The 20,678-nt window shown below is 42.7% G+C and overlaps 1 protein-coding gene across 4 annotated transcripts in view; it reads left to right on the top strand.

The window, feature by feature from the left end:
- The first annotated feature begins 279 nt into the window (after positions 1-279).
- Positions 280-20,678, top strand: part of GRIN1 (glutamate ionotropic receptor NMDA type subunit 1) — a 53,270-nt gene continuing 32,871 nt past the window's right edge. For 2 of the 4 annotated variants that reach the window (XM_054997772.1, XM_054997770.1), the window contains exons 1-5: positions 280-537; positions 9,680-9,814; positions 12,138-12,314; positions 18,097-18,159; positions 19,011-19,111. In XM_054997772.1, coding sequence (XP_054853747.1) covers positions 280-537; positions 9,680-9,814; positions 12,138-12,314; positions 18,097-18,159; positions 19,011-19,111 — 734 coding nt within the window. The remainder of the gene's footprint in view (positions 538-9,679; positions 9,815-12,137; positions 12,315-18,096; positions 18,160-19,010; positions 19,112-20,678) is intronic. The other 2 variants (XM_054997774.1, XM_054997771.1) reach the window with 1 other exon arrangement.

Genomic DNA, 20,678 nt, shown 5'->3' with positions numbered 1-20,678 from the left:
CTCTCCTCCCTCCTCACCCCAAGCTCAGCTGCCGCCCCCGCCACAAGACGAAGCACTGCCGCATTGGCAGGCTGGGCTGGTTGGCAGTGCGCAAGCTGCTCGTCTCTCTGTCTTGCAGGGGGCTGCTGGGGGGTCTCAGCGGAGGAAGTCGCAGCGAGGGCAGGAGCAGGCGGCGGCTGGTTTCAGCACCACGGACAGAGCAGCCGGATTTCAGGACCACGGACAGCACCACCGTTTATCCCGGCGTGGGCGATGGGCGGCTGAGCGAGCCAGTGGCCCATGAGCGCGATGCGCCTCTTGCTTCTCGCCGTGCTCGTCTCCTTCTCGTTTGCCCGCGCCGGCTGCGAGCCCAAGATCGTCAATATCGGCGCGGTGCTGAGCACCAAGAAACATGAGCAGGTCTTCCGCGAGGCCATCAACCAGGCCAACAAGCGCCATGGCACCTGGAAGATCCAGCTCAACGCCACCTCCGTCACGCACAAGCCCAACGCCATCCAGATGGCCCTGTCCGTCTGCGAGGATCTTATCTCCAGCCAGGTACCAGCCCCAGCTCATACTTCCGCCCAACTCCCCCCCCCATTCCCTTTCCCTACATTCATGCATTTGTGCTTGGCCAGGTTGACTTGACCATGCACCGGTCAGTCCATCCCTCCACATGGGCCATCCTTCCACTGAACAGTCCAGCAGTCCACAACCCTTCCCCTTTCGGCTGTTTGTCCCTCCAACCCAATATCAGCCCTCCTGATATCCATCGCCCTAGCCATCCGTCTGCCCTCTGGTTACCTCCTCCCGTGCTTCTTCGACATAACTCCTTTCTGCCCACCACAGCTGGCGCATCCGTCTGCCCCGGGCACCGGTCCTTTCATCCTTCCAAACGTGCCCGTCACTCCTGATTTGTCCAACCATCCTCAAGAAATCGCCTTGCTGGATCAAAACCCAATGGTCCACCCGGTCCAGTTCCTAGCAGTGCCAGTCAGATCCCTTGGGAAGCTCCCAAGCAGAGGATGACGGAGACTACAGCATAAACCCCATTTAGCCACCTGTCCTTTTCTATCCCTCTCGTGTGCCCGTCCATCACAAGCACCCCCCACCCATCCACTAGAACATTATCTACGCCGGCACCCCTCCCTCTACTTCCCTCGTTTTTAATATATGATCCAGTCATGGAGACAGAGTGGGATTGGGGTAGGGGTGGCACTGGATCTCTAGGAGATCTTCCCTCCTTGCCGTGTGTATGTCTATTGGACGTGACTCGGGATTCTTGGGAGTGGGGTGGGTGGGTTACTGCATTTATGAACGACCCGTGAATAATCTGTACGTGTATATCGGATAAGGCGGTTACAGCCTTATTTCTGCTTTGCCGAGCGCCTGCACAGAATGCGCTTTAAAGATCTCGCAACCCACATTCTGTCGTAGGATCTCTCTGTCGAGACTGTGTCCCCTCCTCTCCCTTCAAACGTCCTGATGCCACTCTAAACCGTAATAGTGCTGGGGCTAGTGAGCGCAGAAACCAGGGTGTGGTAGTTAATCCGGATCAATTTATACACCATGGACTGCGCGCGTGTGTAAACAGGCACTTCGAAGGAGCATTGCAGGCAGCATCTTCGTGTCTTTGTGCAGGAAAAGAATATAAGCTCGGAAGGAGTGCAGGGAAACAGAAACGTCTACTTTCTGCCGAATGTCTTTCTTTGCGAGCACAATTTGGCACCAATCCGGATGGGAGGGGGTGCTCCCTTTGCTATGTCTCCGAACCCTGATGGGGGGAACAAGACTGGAGAGGCAAACGACCGTCCCCAAATCAATACAATCGGCTCGTCCTGTTTTCCACCTAGCTGCGTTCATATACACATAAACCCCAGAAATAGCGGCTGCGCGCATCCCGCATTCCCAAGCAATCATGCACGCCTCTTTGCAAGCTCATACACAAACGAGCCAGCGGAGGCACAAGCACAAACGCGAGCGCAGCTTTCATACGTACACGTTGTAAGCGGTTTAATTCCAGAGGGGGGGGGAATCAGCCAATGTGTCATTTTATTTGAGTATTCGAGGGGAAGTGTGACTGAATAGTGGTCTACAAAGCCACATCTGCATCTCCCCCTTCTCCCCCCCCCCCGAGTTTGTAAGAACGTAACATTTTGTTTGTTTAGAGACCAACAAGATTTTCACCGTATAAGCTCCCAGACTTAGAGATCCCTTCTTCAGATTTTTGTTTCTGTAACACTAGGGACTAGAAACATAGTTCTGTCTTAAAAACAAAGCAATGCAACGTGTCATCAATTACCCAGAAAACAGGGGTAGGGGAGTTTACCAGAGTCAATGGCATACATTTTACAGGCACAATACATTTTTATGTATTTTATGTATCTTATATATTGTAAAAAAAGTATTTTATAAAGTTTATAGGCTCAATACATTTTTGGCATATGGAGAAAATTATGTCCTTTCCTGCCTGTGCAAAACCAAGCAGATCCCCCCTCCCCATCACAAAACAGACATTTCTTTTAGGGGTTAAACACCGGGAGGTGCCCTCTGGGCAATGCCTAAAATGTTTTGTTGATGAAAATCTAGGATCAAAAGGAGTTCTCATCAGTGGCAGGGACAATGGTGGGTTAGTGGATATCTCTGAGTATGTGCAGAGTTCTGTTTGCAACAACAGTCCACAAATTCAGTATTAAGAAGGGGACAAGACAAGTAAGGAGTGGGTGTGGATTCCAGTGGTGTTAAACCCACCTTTCTCTTGTTCCACATTGTTCCTCCTCCTGCTGCCCCTTCCCCAAGGCTTCACACTTCCCTCTGTTTCCTTCTCACCCCTCCCCTCCATTTTCTTTCAGCCGCATTGCAGGGGTTTTACATAACAGAACTGTGCTTGCCTGTGAAAAGCACACACGGGAGAGAAATACAAAACACACAGGGAAAAAGAAATAATTATCTTCACACTTGGAAGGCAGGCAAGCAATAAGGAAAGTCAATGATACAAGAGTTGAAATTAACAGAAGGTTCCTCTCTACAGCCTCTGCGGGGCTAATGCTGCATCAAGCCCCAGTACCTCATATGAAATTGGACAGGGGACCCCTTTCCTAATTCTGCAGCCTTCATAATGTCTTTTTCCACATGCAGCGTCCAAGCTGCACCTTTCTTTTCTAACAAGACTCCCACATCTTTAACAGTTGCCTGACAGGTAGAAATTCAACAAGAGCTACAAGGATTTTAGGCAGCCAGCTCAGGAAAGGCAGATTAATTGACCCAACTGGAGAGCTGGTAGTATCTTACTAAAGGGGGTGGGGAGGCAGTGGGGGGAGGAGGCTTTCCTCCATGAGTTTTGTCTAATATTCTCCAGCTATTCTCTGAACATGCAATGATATCAAGCATTAGAATGTAATCAATAACAGGCATCTTATGGGAGTCCAAGAAAGGCCAGCCAGATGTTTCAGAGATGTCCCCAGTACAATGTGACGGTAATGGTCATCCCTAGTTGCTTTCATCTGGTACTCAGAAATATACTGTCCCTGTACATTCTGGTTCCGTTTAGCTGTCATGACTAAAGGTCAAAAAAGAGAGAGAGAGAGAGAGAGAAAGATACAACAGATGAAGCAAGGAGGAACTCCAGAAAAGGAGTGGGCAGAGAAGGCCATGTTCTGTGCTATCACAGTGTGCCAAAGAAAGGTCCTATGCTGCCTGAACCAGAAATGGAATTTTTTGCCAATTATGACTGCACCAACAGTTCATCATAAGTTGCCTTAGGGATCTGATTCACACATCCACGGAAAATATGATGGTGGTGGCGATGGATATTGTAGGGGTGGGTGGGAAGAGGATAGGGGAAGAAAAAAACAGTTTTGGGACTTGATGGAAAAGTTTCGAGTCTACAGCCTGTAGACATGTTTAAAAGGCATATAGAAGGAGATCAGTCTTTGGCATTGCCATTTTAATGGATCTCAAGTAGCAAGCATTTAGAATGACTGTTATCTGTCTGAGATCTTGGAGAGCAGATACTGCTGACCTAAAGAGACCAATAAAGCCTCTTGATATTGGGGAGGGGATTTGACTCAGGGGTAGAGGATGTGGCTTTGTGTGCAGAAAGTTCCAGATTCTACCTTCAGCTAAAGCAGCTCCAAGAGCAGATGATGGGAGAGATCGTTCTCTCAAAAAAAGGAGGGGGGGAGTCCCTTCTCGTGAACAACAATTAATGCAATCAGTAAAGATGTTTATACAAAGTATATGAAGTGTATATTTAAAGTGCAAAGTGCCAAAGTAATGTTAGGAATAAATAATCAAACTACTCTACAGAATAAATAGTTATAAATAAGACATCCAGCACAATACAAAATGGGCTCAAAATACATAATGATATATGATTATGCTGAACTCTTTCCAAATGCTATTCCTACTGGGAAAAAATCAAGTGGACATTCCCGAACCAAGGTAGGTATACAATTTCAATGTTGCTCCTGCCAATTGTTAATATTGTCCCTTCTCTCTTACTGTCCCCGGGGAAAGTCCAAAACTCAAATGCATTCTGCTGAGAGGTAGGTATGCAAATCTAATGTGGCTTCTGCCGTAGTCAAGAGCGTACACAGTTACAGTTGACGGCTATCCCAAGAAATCAAGGCACAGATTTCTACAACGTTTCTGCTGATGACAAGAGATTTTTCAAACATCTTGAAAAAGATTTTCAAAATTGGCTTGATCTAGCAGCCTGTTGAGCGGCATAAGTTTTATTGCTGGACTCTCTTGTGGTTGTCACCTGCAAAAGAAGAGACATTAACTATTGGCAGAAGCCACGTTGGATTTGCACACCTCTCTCTCAGCGGAATGACTTTGGCACTTTGCACTTTAAATATACACTTCAGATACGTTGTATAAACCGCTTTACTGATTGCATTGATTGCTGTTCAAGGGGAGGGAGCCCCCCCTACCCCCATGACTACCTTTCTTCTTTGACTGAAAGATCTTTCTCTACCCAAGGGTTTGGAGAGTTGCTGCCAGTCAGTATAGTCAGTATGAAGCTGGATGGACCAAGGTTTGACTCAGTCAGAAGCAGTTTCAATATGTTAATGGGTAGTTCCAAATCTTATTTATATATCATGTTAAAGAATGATTCCTGTGTTCTCTGCAAAGAAAGTGACCTGATTTCACATGAAAAGGAAAAAAAACCATCTATATATTTGCCAGTTCTGTGAATTATGGCCCCACGTGCCCAAATGCCATTGACATGTAGCCATGACCCACTTAAGCTCCATTGATTTCAGCTAGGGATGGCACTGAATTTCACAAGCTTGCTGGTTCAATTCAAATATTGCCATATTGATTTTGCTTCTCCCTTGTGCAAATCAAAACTCGGAGACATTATTTTTGGGGACATTTTCTGTTTCTTTGCACCATTCCCTGCGCCCCCCCCCCCAGAAAACATATGCATTTTTCAATGTTCAATAAATCAGTGTTATATATTACAGTATAATGTATGAATAAATGACATGGTGGAAAATACCATTAAGTCACAGGTGACTTACGGCAACCTTGTAGGAATTTCAAAGCAAGAGATGATCAGAGGTGGTTTGCCATTGCCTGCTTCGGCATAGTGACTCTGGACTTCCATGGTGGTCTCCCATCCATGTACTAATTAGGGCCAACCCCGCTTAGAGTTCTGAGATCTGATGAGATAAATGATATAAATGCCATATACATTGCATAAAAGAAATAAACAGATCATCCATACTAGTAATAAAAATGAGTGGACCTAGACCGTTCACAGTGACAATGTACAGAAGAAGATAAAGCACATTCTTCATCCATCCTTACCAACGTGGGGTGTGACTAACATTCCCTGGCTGGCCCCTGCTTTTCACACGACCTTTGCCTTGGGAACAGGAGAGCCTTTGCTGTGCCTGCTGACATTTATTCCCACAGAGGAAGGAGCAGTTGTGTGTACACTGGTGCATTTTTCTTTCTCATTCCCCCTTCTCTTCCTTTGCCCAGAATCTCAGCCAACCGTTTAGCCTGGAATAGTCCTCTGAGGAAAATTACACTTACGTATTAAATGTGTGGTTAAATAAATCACATTATCTAGCCTGCCCGATCACTGGAGCTTTCTGCTTGCTCTGCAAAACGCATTCAGGAAACGAACATGGCTCCGCTAAGGGCAACAGAAATCCACTGCAGACGAATTCTGTCTGCATGAGCTGTGCAGAGTCCACACTGACTTGCCTGGTTTTACAGTTCGATCCTAAGAAGAGTTACTCCAGTCTAAGCCCACTGATTTCCATATATACATACCCAACTTTTAGACGGACATCTGAGGCCCTTGCAGTGCATTTCTTTGCCGTCAGATGCAGTGAGTTGGGACGTGAAATCGATGCCATATGCATGCCCTTCCGGGGGAAATCTGTGCATCCCTATCACTATCACTACTCTCATTTTGAGATGAACAGAAAAGACCTGTTCAGAAAGACTTGGAACCTTCCTTAATGCCTTTCTGAGCCAGCGGATTTGGTTCCATCATGCTTCTCCCCCTGTGAGGTTTACATTGATGGCTGTGGTTTATAATTGGTTTTACTAGTTAATATAGTATGAAATTGGTTTATATATACTTGTTTTACTTATATATAGTTAATGAAGTTTGGTGATTTTTTAAAATCCAAAAGTAAGATAAAATATTGAAAGGTTTTAACTATTTAAAATTCTGTGTCCAAACATTCCAAATTCTATGTATTGTCGAAGGCTTTCATGGCCGGAGAATGATGGTTGTTGTGGGTTTTCCGGGCTGTATTGCCGTGGTCTTGGCATTGTAGTTCCTGACGTTTCGCCAGCAGCTGTGGCTGGCATCTTCAACCCCAACCCCAACCCCCCTGAGTAGATATAAATGACCTGCCAATATCTTTTCCACACTGTGACACTGAAAGATCTCTGTCTTTTGGTGCTACACCTCTGAAGATGCCAGCCACAGCTGCTGGCGAAACGTCAGGAACTACAATGCCAAGACCACAGCAATACAGCCCGGAAAACCCACAACAACCAATCCAAATTCTACTTAAGAACTGTTAGATTCTGTAGTCCAGGGCTTTTTTTCTGGGAAAAGAGGTGGTGGAACTCAGTGGGTTGCCCTCAGAGAAAATGGTCACATGGCTGGTGGCCCCACCCCCTGCTCTCCAGACAGAGGGGAGTTTAGTTTGCCCTCCGCGCAGCGCGGAGGTCAGTCTAAACTCTCCTCTGTCTGGAGAGCAGGGGGCGGGGCCACCAGCCATGTGACCATTTTCAAGAGGTTCCGGAACTCCGTTCCCCCGCGTTCCCCCTGAAAAAAAGCCCTGCTGTAGTCTATATAAAGTATAATAATTATGCAAGTTTGCAGATTGCCTCTTGTTTTACATGCTGTATCCTGAAGCAATACTAGGCAGAGGCCCTAATGCATTGCTATCTTATTCAGCTCAGCCCCAGTGCAGGTGTTACCTACATACTTGCAAATATATATTTATGTCCATAAGGACTAGAAACTTGCCTTTTTACAAATGAAAACTAACAGTCTCAGAAAACTATTACACATCCAATATTTCATTCTGGGGATTTCTGCACTTTGTGCTATGTTATGTACTAAAAAAAGCACATTGTGCTCTGTTATGGAACTTTGTGCTATGTTTTGGAAGCCATGACATTGTGTAAAGGTATATTAATGGTCTTTTAAAGAATGACCAAAGCTGCTCATGGCCATGCTGTGTTGGTAAGGGGAGAAAAATACTGCTCTGGGAAATGTATATAGACAGGAATGAAAAAAGACAGAAACAGGGAGGCAGATGGCTAGAATCTACATCTAGGTAAGGTTTTTAAGAATATAAGAAGAGCCCTACTAGATCAGGCCAAATGTTCATCTATGCCAGCATCCTGTTTTCCATAGCGGCCAGCTGCAAAGGCCATAAACATGAAGGCTACAGCTTCCCCTGGTTGTTGCACCTCAGAAACTGATATTTAAGTATACTGCCTCTGAACATGGAGGTTCCATTTAGCTATCATGGCTAATAGTAATTGATAGGCGGCCTATTCTCTATTAATTTCACTAGTCCCTTTTTAAAGTTAATGGGCATCTCTACATCTTGTAGCTGTGAATTCTGTAAGTTAACTACATTTTGTGTGAAAAAGTACTTTTTGTCTGTCATTAATCTACAGCCTATCAATTCATTTGGGTAACATCAAATTCTATTATGAAAAAGAGGGAAAGAGTTCTTTTTTCCACTTTCCCCACAGCATAAATAATTTTATAAATCTTTATTTATGTTCCCCCTTAATTATCTTTTCTTTTTAACTGAAAAGCCCCAGATTCTTTATTATTTTCTCATGGGGAAGATGTTTCAGTTCATTAATAATTTAGGTTACTCTTTTCCAGCACAAGAAACAATGACCAGAACTGTGCAAAGTGTTGTATTTGTAGCTGCATCATAGACCTATTACAAGGGCATTCAAACACTGGTTATTTCATCCTGTCATGATCCTTTAAGCAGGGGCAATATGATAATAGACTTTTGAGTGGAGATAGGCACCTTCCACCCCCCCCCCCCCAGAAAGGTGAAGATCGTTTCAGAGAGGATTCACTTTGCATAGTATGTATGCATGCTTTTCATATTGCAATGTACAGATTCCAAGCAGTAATTCCTCTTTCAAACTACTGTTAGGTCTCTAAAAAATCTCTCTCCATCCAGAAAGTACTTTCCCGTTGTGTTTTAATAGCTGTAGTTTGTGTAATTGTTGATATTTAGAAGGTTTTTTCCCATTATGGAGACCACAGTCTGTTGCTGGGCAGACTAGAGCTCTTGCTACTGAAAGGAAACGGCAAAGGAGGAAAGAAAGATGGAGGAGAATGTAGAGCAGGGACTATAAGAATAAAACCTTGTATTAAGAATCCTGTCTTGTCTCGTTTCCTTTCCTGCATAAAATTACAGAACATCTTCCATCTCTGAAAGAGCATTAATAACCTCAGCCGGCAAAAGGTACAACCTCCCCTAACTGGCTTTCACCAACTAGGATGGGCACAAGTCTTGCTTGCAAGTGGGTAGCCTTCATACCTTCCAATTTGTCATCTGGCTAAATGAAGAAAAAAGAGTCTGAAAGATCCAAACTAACACAGCCAACGTGAGCAAGCAACCTCTCAACTCTGTCTCTCTGGGTGTACCCAATATACCAGGAAGAGAGTGGTGGAGACAGTTTTATAGCTTACTGTGCCCACATACTAGCTCTAACACAGGCTTATGTTAAAAATACAGGTCTGCAAGTTTCAGCTGGGATCTGCTTATTGAGGGCTCTGACTAGCTGATGTCCATAACATCTTAAACCTGTTTTCCTTCCTCCCCTTTTCCCCATCCCTGGAGCAGTTTTGAAACTCTTTGCAGCTCTTTTTAAAAAGATGAGGGATGAAGTAATAATCTTACTTGCATTGCCTGAGGCATTGGGGGAGGGGTAAAATTGTCAACCATGCTGGCATTCAGTTTACTATCGAGTACATCAGTCATGTAAATTGTAAAACTGGAAGCAAACCACAGCAACTTCTGCTTAAGCAGTACATCAACCTGTTCCAGAACACTTCTCAACCACCATCCATTTCAACCACCATACAACAGCCAGTGACAATGGATGCCGATAGGGTTATTATGATGGCAGCCACATGTATAAATCAATGTTGGTATCTTATATCCTACAGGTCTATGCCATCTTAGTGAGCCACCCACCAGCTCCCAATGACCACCTAACACCAACGCCTGTGTCATACACAGCCGGCTTCTATAGAATCCCTGTTATTGGGCTGACAACACGCATGTCTATATATTCAGATAAGGTAAACTGATTCATTATTATTATGATTATGGTTATTTGGATATCGGGGTACATGGCACTTCCTAGGAAAAGCTAAAATGAAAGAAAGGGATAGGTTTCTAACGCAAAGAGTCTACAGTTATACTGAGCTAACAAGCAGGACGTATATCTTAGAATAAAATCAATTGATCAATATCAACAGAGTTTTAGAGAGTAGAGAGTGAGAAGAAGAGAAGGTCATTGCAGAAGGAAGGGGGAGAATTAGGAGAGGGCAAAGCAACCAGGACTCAGAGAAATGTTGGTTCAGATGAAAGTCTGAAAGTAAAGAGACGGAGAGGTAATGTCCTCAGAAGGAGGACAAGGTATAGAAAGTAGTATGGGTGAATGCATGGAGGCATTCAGATAGCTGGGGTGGTAGCAGAGTTGGCAGACAGTCACAGATAATGATATATGTAGAAATAAGAGCAGAAACATCAAAGGTGCAGAGAGCCATATTCATATTATATAGCAGTATCTTGTGCTATAAAGTAGGCCAACTCGTTGGAAGGGATTCTGTTTTCCCACTTTCTGAAGAACACTCTTGGCTGCCGCCTCCTACCCCTAGTTTTTGCTGGGCAGTTCTTAGCACTGACCTACATATAGCAAGATGGGTTCCTGCCTCTGTCAGGCAGTACTTTAGTCCAATCAACAGCTTTATCACTGTACCACTGAACAATAGTAGCTAGGACCCCCATCACTGGTCCCTGGTAACTGGACAGGTTGCTGGAACAAAGGAGGATAGAAAAAGCATAATTATTTACATAAAACTTCTTATGTTAAAGCAGCCTCCAAGCTGTTCTGGGACAGCTAAAGTGAAACCAGCTAAATACTGATTCACACATACATGATGAGTGATTGCAATGAAAATTAAGGCAGCCCACACATTTTAAACTGATCGGATGCTAGGAAAGGACTGCATAAAGAAACCTCAAAGCTAGCTTCTGTTTGTAGGGTATATCTTTGGGGCAAATAGCAGCTTTATGTTTAACTTACTCGCCTTCAGCAACGTCAGGGTCCCAATCAGAATCTGAGCTGCTATAGCATAGTGTTTAAGTGGTTGGACTGTGAGCCAGCACTCTGCTGGTTTGAATCCCTCTACTGTCATGAGTTCAGCTGGTGGCCTTGGGTAAGCTGCTTCTCTCAGCCCCAGCTCCCCAGCTGGATTGTGAAGATAACAACAACACGGACTTTGTTCACTGCTCTGAGTGGGGCACTAATCTATCTAGAAGAGTGGTATATAAGCACAGGGAATTTTTCTGGGAAAAGAGGTGGTGGAACTCAATGGTGGAACTCAGGACCGCACAATGACGTCACTTTGGATCAGCTGGAACAAGGGGGAGTTTTTTAAAGTTTAAATCACCCTCAGCGAAAATTGTCACATGGCCGGTGGCCCTGCCCCCTGATCTCCAGACAGAGGGCAATCTAAACTCCCCTCTGTCTGGAGATCAAGGGCGGGGCCACCGGCCATGTGACCATTTTTAAGAGGTGCCAGAACTACGTTCCACCACGTTCCAGCTGAAAAAAAGCCCTGGTTATGATGATTATTATATAAGCACAGTTATTATAGGTCCTATTTACAATAAATGCTTGGGATATTCAAACATGGAACTCCCGGGGTCTCATCTAGTTTGACCCTAGCGGCTGGGCTGATTACAAGTGAATATTTGTTTTAAAACATCAGCAGAGCCCTGCTGGATCAGATCAAGGATTCATCTAGACTAGCATCTTAATTCCAAAACGAGTTAGCCACATTGCCTTTCAAGAAGCCAACTAGTACAATATGAAAGTTTGTCTTTTACCAGGAGAGGAGGATTCTGTTTAAGCGTCATGACTAATAGCCATTGATAGACTCCTCCCCCTCCGTGATTTTTTCTAACCCTTTTCCATCCAAGATAGTGGCCATTGCTATAACTTGCAGCAGTAAATTCCATACATTCATTCACTATTATGTGAAGAAGTATATCCTGATTCTATAGCTAATCTGTTTTCACTGAGTGAGTGACTCCCTCCCACTTCCAGCTTGAGTTCTAAGAGAGGAAAGAGAAATTTCTTTCTCTCCCCAACATCCAAAACTTAATAAAGTCATATCATGTTCCATTCTCTAATTATGTTATTGCCAAACTAAAAATATTCAAGCACTTTAATGTTAGTGTCGCCTCGCACTATTTCTGTGCTCATGTAGAACACACGAAGTCCTGATGGTCAGCTGCCACAAAAATCCACCCCAAGCCATGAGGAAAGGCAGGATATACATATTTTAATTACTTAATCAAAACCTTTAATATTGTGTTTGTTCTTCTTTCCAGAGTATCCACTTGTCTTTCTTGCGCACTGTCCCCCCCTATTCCCACCAGTCCAATGTCTGGTTTGAAATGATGCGTTATTATAAGTGGAACCACATTATTCTCATTGTCAGCGATGATCACGAGGGGCGGGCGGCGCAAAAGAAACTAGAGACCCTCTTGGAGGAAAAAGAATCCAAGGTCAGTATCCAGCACCCCACACCATGTAGAATGTTGCCATTACAGCAAACTCTTTTAAAGTCTCAGGCTTGTTGTATGTATGTAGATTTCTGTATGTAAAACACCTTTTTTCTTCCCATTGTTAACATGACTAACATTATGCTTTAAGCATCAACAGTGTCTTGAGTAGTACCTGACAAAAGTTTGTACTCTTATTCATTTCACTTGCTTTGCCATGGTCGAAAATCTCCTACATTTAAAACAAAACAAAACCAGCAACAACAACTGTGAAAGGAAGGGAAGCATAACCTGGAGCTCGTCAAATTCCCATCTCTCAATGACAAAGAAAGAAGCCCAACCAGTTTAGGAAAAGACCTCCTCTTGGCAACAATCAGGATTCTAATTGGGGGCCTCCTGACAAGTGGCAGGCTACTCAGGGCTGCAGAGAGATAGTGGAAACAGTTCCTTAAGCCTTCCAAGTTTCCGCACAGCTCCGCCCATCCAGGAAGCCCATTAGCTTGCTCTGGCTTAGCCTGGTTAGTAGAAATACACCCAGTCCAGGCCACAGTCTTTGTTGCATAGCTGCAGCCTCTGGCTTCTCCCACCTATTCCTCAGTCTCTCTGCCTGCTTCTCAGTCCTGGGTAGGCCAATAGTCCCATTCTGATGGAACTTGCACCTCCAGCCTCCCCGAGCTCCGGGTTGTCCTTGCCCTAGTACTACTGACACCTCCTCTCTTATATTCATTTAATAAAAATCCAATAAAGCTAACATCTAGAAAAAAGACATTTTTTCCCCATTACAAAATGTAGAAGGGCACATTGTTATGTCGGTATAATGCCATTGGGTCACGGTTGTTTCTTTATTTAAAAGATCTAAATCTCCACAACAAAATTCCAAGGTGGTTTCCAACAAGAATATAATACCTCAAAAATATAAAATGATACTGGCAGAGCTTTTTAAATAAATTTCTATGGAATGGGAAGAAATCTAGAATAGCTTTTAAGACTCTCAGGTTAAAACACTCAGACGGGGGATTTAATTACCCAGACTTGAATATTTATCAAATTTCAATTAGATTATTAAATATTATACAAATGGTAAAATTCACAAGTTCCTCAGATTGGATTAAATCTATACACCCTAACAAAGATCTATCATCAATTCAAAGCTCGATTTGGAATGGAAAAGAAAATCAATTGACAGGAAGTATTAATAACCCATTTTTTACCGCTATGCTAACAAACTGGAACCAACACAAGAAAAAGATTTTACCTAATATTTCAAGATTTTCATCCTTTTTGGGCCAAAATTGGTTTTTGCCGGGTCAATCCAGAGCCTTTGTAAACATCTGGCAACAAAATGATATAACTAGACTAACTGATATCACTTCAACCAAAGGCATATTAGACAAATCAGAAATAGAACAAAAATTACAACATAAACTACAATAGTTCACTTACTTCCAACTGGTCCACATGACGAACCACATTAAGGTAACGCAAATTATTAATGCTCCTCTGACGGAATTCGACACAACTCAAAAGGGACTAATATCTAAATTATATAATGTGCTTCTAAGCACTTTAGAAACCAAACTTTTAAAATACCAACAGAATTGGCAGCTAGACTGTAATTCAGAAATCCCTGTAGCCCAATGGAAAGCAATTTGGACTTCCAATTTACTACAATCAAATATTACTTCTATGAAAGTACAATCTTACAAAATTCTTCATCGATGCTACTTGACCCCTTAAAAACTCACTGATTTCCCCAAAGCGTTCTCCACTCTGTTGGAAAGGGTGCGGAGGTGTAGGTACTTTCGCACATTGCTGGTGGGCTTGCCCATTTGTTGAGAAATTTTGGAAGGAGATCTTAACAAACATACAAGACATCACGGGATATTCTATCCCACTCGATCCAAAATTAATATTTTTGAACCAATGGGAGACTGTGAACATACCTAAAATAGGGAAAGAGTTAATTTGCAACCTCTTGATGGCTGCTAAGTCATTATTAGCATCCAAATGGAAATCACCCAAAATCCCCTCTACTGAAAATTGGTTAATTAAGTTATGGGATTTTTATATCCAAGAAAAGGTCTCAGAAATTACAAGGCAATCACAACCCTGCCCAAAAGATTCTAATTTTGCAACTAAATGGCTTCCGTTTTTTGAATTTTTAATTGTCAAGGATATACACCCCCCTAAACACTTATCATTCTTTTGGTTACCCTAAATTAATGTTCAGTTATTTCAGCATTAAAGGTTATTTAACATTTCAATAACAGTAATAACATGTTAAGGCTGTAAGATTTGTATGATATATTCCTCATGTTCACTCGTTGGTTTGCTCTTTGTCGTTATAACGTTTTATTGTTAACTGTTAAAAATTTAATAAAATATATATATATATATAAAATGATTAAAAGCAAGTATCAAACAACACTGTAACAAGGAAAGTAAATACAGCAGTTAACCTAAAAACAGCAGTAAGAATCATGAGAAGGCAAAAAGAAGCTTGTGAGGTATTGCACAGATAATATCCCCTTTCTACAAAGCTCTCTCAGTCTATAATAACATCCCTGCTTCCTCATCTTCATATGTTAAACATATTTTCCAGACATATGGTGTAGGTAAGAAAGAACTGATTTACACAGGCAAAAGAATCATATGATATATTTCCTGGATATTACCATTCAAACTGCTGATGGGGCATCCTATTCAGGCTCCTCCACAAAAAAACATACTAGCCTTTCTCCCTGAATCACTAGTTTTCTGCAAGTATGACTATTTTTAATGATTTTTTAAAAATAAGATTTCACACACAGAGAGGTTCTTGAGAATATAAGACCTCCTGCATGTCTTTATTTGTAACTTAGAAGAGGAAGGGGCCAGTTAAAATGCCTGCTGGGTCTTTCGTCTATGTTTATTATAAGCGCAGAATGGGTCAATGCTGAGACAAATCCTTTTGGCCTGCAGCAATCACTGAGAACATTGACACAGCTGATGTAGGGTGGCTCCACCGGAAGCTGTGTGTGGTTGGCTCAAGTAGGATACTTTAATAAACCACAATAATGCCTGTGGCTAAATAATGGGCAGGTTATTTAAAACCAATGCAGCCAAATCTCCCAAAACAATTTGCCCTCCATCAAATGCCCTGTGAAATAAAACTATTATTAGTTGATTAATGCTTGCCTTTTAACAGATTGGATTAATGAATTTATTAATTACATTTAAATAAATTGTCAAAGCTGTAACGCTGGTGAATGATATATAAAACTTGCCATCCATTGTTAGACAAAAGCTCATCTTTAATCACTTCTTTTTCATTCCTGATTACAGTAAGTGCGTCTGTATCTAATATTTAGAAGATTTTAGTCTTGTCTTTCTGTGCTCAAAATCAACACAATCTATTAAAACTATAAAATATAAATACATAAATATAATACCTAATACATAAATATATAAAAATAATATACACAAATATAAATAACATAAGATCAATAATCATAATGCAAACTCAATAATCATTAAAACTAATTTAAAACAGTGAAAGCTGCAGAACAACTAAAAACGAATAAGAAATAGCAGCAAGTGGCATAGCATATTACAGACTTCAGTCTTTCAAAAACCTTCTGGCTAAAAAAGGATTTTTAATTTCCAACAGAAGGCAGGAAGAGATGGGGCTATTTATACATTCGGGGTCAGAGAATTCCACAACATGGGGGCAGAAAAACTGAAAAGATCCTGAGTACCCAACAGCCTTATGCCTGGTTCCCGCAACAAGACGTCACTCACAGATCTCAAGTCCTGAGCAGGTTCATTCTCACTAGTTCCACTGTTTAAAATTAGTCCCCAACCAATTAATGAACTAAAGCTTTAGTGGGTTTAACTCAACTCCAGAAAAAGAGGATAAAGCTGAGAAAGTGGCTTGCAGATGCTATTCAGTGAGCTCAGGCATGAGCAGTAGAAATTTGAACCAGGACCTTCCTGCCAGGCTCATAGCCAGGCCTCCTAACCACAATGCTATATCAGTTCTGAAACATAGACCCTTGCGACTCATTCCCACCAGTGCTAATGGGACTGTGCAACAGGCAAACCAAGGCAGGATCAAGTTCCAGAGTTTACCTTTATAAGAAAATCAAACACTATGTGGGGTGATCTATAATAAAATACAGAGTGGCTAGGTCTATGGAGGAAGCCTGTGAACCATTCTGAACCAGTATCCCACCTTCTGATGCTTGGTAGGGATACCTAGACCTCCTCTCTAATTATTTTGACAATATATTTTGAAGAAACCAGCTCACACATTCATAAGGACTAGAAACTTGCTTGTTTTTTAATTACAAGAAGAGATTCTGACATTCTGGATCAGCTACCAAAATTTGCTTTACAATTGTACCCTGAGCATGCTTATCCAGAAGTAGACCCCAGTGAGGTCTGAGAGAAATTACTTTGAATAGTTTCCCCCTCGAACTTCCAATACGTGATATGCTTTTTTCTTTCTTAAATAGGAGGCACAGGTCACACGTTTTTAATGAAAAGCTGTATTTTTAGAGCACAAGAATTATCCCCCCTCTGAGGAGTCCATATACTGTATTTCTGCATGACTAGAAGGAGGCAAGCTCAGAGGAGTGACTCATGCAGAGGCACAACAGAAGGCTCCTCAGATGGCAAGCAATTTTGTTGCATCAGGATTGTTTCAATGATCTACACGTACCTGAAGCAAAGACAAAACAGAATTACTTATACCACTGCCCTGGGGGAAGGTGGATTGGAAAGAGACCACAGCAGGGCAGCAAATCCTGCAGAGATACAGCAGGCAACCACCTCTGTGGATGGATGCTTTGTACTCACTGAGGCATTTAATTATGAATTAATAGATTCCTCCTGGCCCTCTAGCAGTTCTCTCAACAATACAATAGGATGTCCTGCACACCATTTGGAAATGGTCCATTAGTCATTCTAGTTAAACGGAACCTCCATGTTCAGAGCTGTGAAGACAAGATACTAGAAACCAACAACAGAGGAGTGCGATTGTTTTCGAGCCTTGCTTGTAAGCTTTCCACAGAGATCTAGCTGGCTGTTGTCAGAAACATGATGCTGGACTACATGAACCTTTGGTCTCATCCAGTGGGGCGCTCCAGTCCTTACGTTCACTTCATGAGGAGACTAGGGAAGAAAGGAGAAGGAGAAGGACTGGCCCATCTTCCCGCTGGAACATTCCTTTATCCTGTTCTCTCTCCGAAACAGAAAACAGACAGTTCTTTTCCAAGTGGTAACTTATCACCACTTGAGTGAGCAAGTTGCAGCCTGCCAGGTGGAGAAGAGCATTGCACATCGCTTCCATTAATTTTGATCAGAGATAGGAGAGGGATGAAATTTTTCTCAGCACTTACCAGGCCAGTTCAGGCAATTGACTGACCAAGTGGTTACATGGTGGTAATGTACCAGTTGGTGAACAGTTGCATATTGCTCAATAGCTTTTAGATGAACAGCAGGGCAATAACAAGCGAGTCAGCAAATGAGAGACTGATTAGATGGCTCCTTCTGGATTCAGCCCCAGGGCTGCCAGTTGCTGACCATTATCAAAATGGCTCCGTCCTAGTCCAGCGACATCATGGAAAGCTCGCCCTCACCACCAGTCATGGGCTTTGCGTGCTCCAGTGTTATTGAGTCCCCCTTTCCACAAGCAGTGGAGGAGGAGTTGGATTTTGGATTGCTTTACTACACGTCATTTTTTTCAACTGTTTATAATATTCTTCTGTGTCTACATATTTTTTCTGTGCACATTGTTCATCAGAGTAAAAAAAGGAACTATGAAAACCTCGAACAACTATCCTATGACAACAAGCGAGGACCCAAGGTATATTTGCATGGACAATGCACGCCGCCCACCAACCTAACTAGCAAAATGACAAATAGCCACAGGCACCAAAAAAAGTTAAAAAAAAAAAAGAAAATCAAATATATATATATATATCAAGCAAGCAAGCAAGCTCCATGTTTTTGGTAGCACGCTCTTTTATGTTGGGATATAAGTTTGGTTTGATCTTGAGAATGGAAATGTAGCAAGCCGACCCTGGAAATATTTCTTTTGGAGACATGCATGTGAAGCAATAATTAACTTGCAAGTTTTTTTTTCTTTCTTGAACAATTGAACCAATCCCATCCTGCTTTCCCTGCCCTTCCTTCCCCCCTCCCAGTTGAAAAGAAACAGCTCCTTGGTGTGAGATGCTCACGTTGATATTCCCCTCCCTCCCAGAGGCAAACCTTGTGACCTTTATTTTTATTTTTAAGTTCCCGTGTTTTTTTATTTTTTGAAAAACAACACTGGTTTGAGTTTTCAATTGCATTGCAAAATGAATAAGTATATATCTCTATATATGCCTTTTTTCTCTTTCCTATACAAATGCACGCCTCTCTTTTGGGTCTTGAGTGACTTCAGTTTGCATGCACAGTGCAAAAAAAAAAATTAAGAAAAAAAAACAGATCTAGAGAAAAAAATAAATAAAAGGGGAGAAAAGAACCCCTAAAAGAAAAAAAATAAAAGAAAGAAAAAAAGAGAAAAGAAATGAAAACGACTTAGCTACCCTTCCTTTCCATACCCAGCAGTGCTTTGAAAGAGTTTGATTAATTCTCTTTCCTAGAAAGCATGGCTCTCACTCAGAGGTGGTTGTCTATCAATCTAACCTGCTTTGCTCACACCATTTACAGGCTGAGAAAGTGCTTCAGTTTGAACCTGGAACAAAAAACGTGACTTCGCTGCTGCTGGAAGCTAAGGAACTGGAGGCCCGAGTTATTATCCTCTCTGCGAGGTAAACTGTCAGATGCTCTGGTCTGAAGTGTTTGCTTTTTATTTTTGGGCTGAAAACACTGCTGTTTGAGGGGTGTGTGTGTCAAAATACCTCCCTCAGCTTCCAGCCCAGTACACAAATGTCCATGTTTTTGTTTCTTATTCATTGCTGTTGTTTCCCGGCACCAATGCTCATGTATTTGCCTTGTTTTGCTTCTTATTACTGCATCTTCTGTTGGAATTAATGCATAGACAATCTCTAACCAAGGTAGGATCTCATAACTAGTGGGGTAATATCTTGATACTACATAAATCAGTCAGATTTGGTAATCATGTTACTGACAGCCAGGGCTTTTTTCAGCAGGAACGCAGTGGAATGGAGTTCCAGAACCTCTTGAAAATGGTCACATGGCTGGTGGCCCTGCCCCCCGATCTCCAGGCAGAGGGAAGTTTAGATTGCCCTCCATGCCACAGCGTGGAGGGCAATCTAAACTCCTCTCTGTCTGGAGATGGGGGGGGGGGCAGGGCCACCAGCCATGTGACCATTGTCTCCAAGGGCAACCCACTGAGTTCCACCACCTCTTTTCCCAGAAAAAATGCCTTGCTGACAGCAAACTAGGCTACACTTCCTGGATCATATATTGCAGCACCCAGCCACAGCCCTTAACATTATAATTGCTCTGAATGATTCATTTTGGCAGCTCTTGAAAAAAATAAGCCACCAGAAGAGCAGATTCTTTTAGCTGTGGTCAAATGTTCATGAAAAGTGCCCCCATTTGACTCGGTCATAGGTTCTCTATAGACATGCAGGTTTTTAAAGAGTTGGGTCCAGGTTCCCCAGACCCAACTCAGGCCCCCCGCAGCCGCACAGCAGTTGTAGGGAATGGCTATTAAAAATAAGGGGGAGCCCAAATGGCCTCAGAGTGCCACTGTGGGGGAGGAAGGGCTCCACCCTCCCCTCTCAAGCTATTTTCCAAAAGAGCAAGTAGAAGGTGTCTCTCTTTTTGCTGCTCCACGTGGAATATTCTGTGCATATGGAGCAGTAAAAACAGGGGAGGAAACCACAGGAAAATGGCTTGAGAGGGGAGGGGGAGCCCTTGCCCCCCCCCACAGTAGCATTCCAAGGCTACTTTTTAATGGCTGTTATTTTTTAACAGCCATTCCCCACAGCTGCTGTGTGGCTGTGGGAAATCCAGGTTGGGTCCTGGACCCAGCTCTTTAAAAACCTGCAGCATTTGAAGCAGGCTGGAACAGAGGGATAGCTGATCACTTGCATCAGCTACAAGTTGTTAAGAGATTCAACAGGTCTGGAAACTTTGGTAGTAGTATAAAACTGGCTGTCTATGTCTAAGGTCACCTGAATCCCAGGAGGGGGCATCTGGTCTTTGATACTGGCATCTTGGTTTGAGCCCAGGTCTTCACAATTTGAATACAAAAATCTATACACAACACCTTGCTGGTTTTGCTGCCGTGGTCCACAAGTTCAAGGCCCACAGTGCCTGGCATTTTGAAAGAGCAAAGAAAGATTTCTACCAGAGCTGGAATGACATTTAGCCCCAATTCAATTCACTTTAAATTCTAATTTTAAC

The sequence above is a fragment of the Eublepharis macularius genome, chromosome 14 (genome assembly GCF_028583425.1).
Source record: "Eublepharis macularius isolate TG4126 chromosome 14, MPM_Emac_v1.0, whole genome shotgun sequence".
Lineage (NCBI taxonomy): Eukaryota > Metazoa > Chordata > Lepidosauria > Squamata > Eublepharidae > Eublepharis > Eublepharis macularius.
This window is presented reverse-complemented; position numbering and strand designations above follow the sequence as displayed.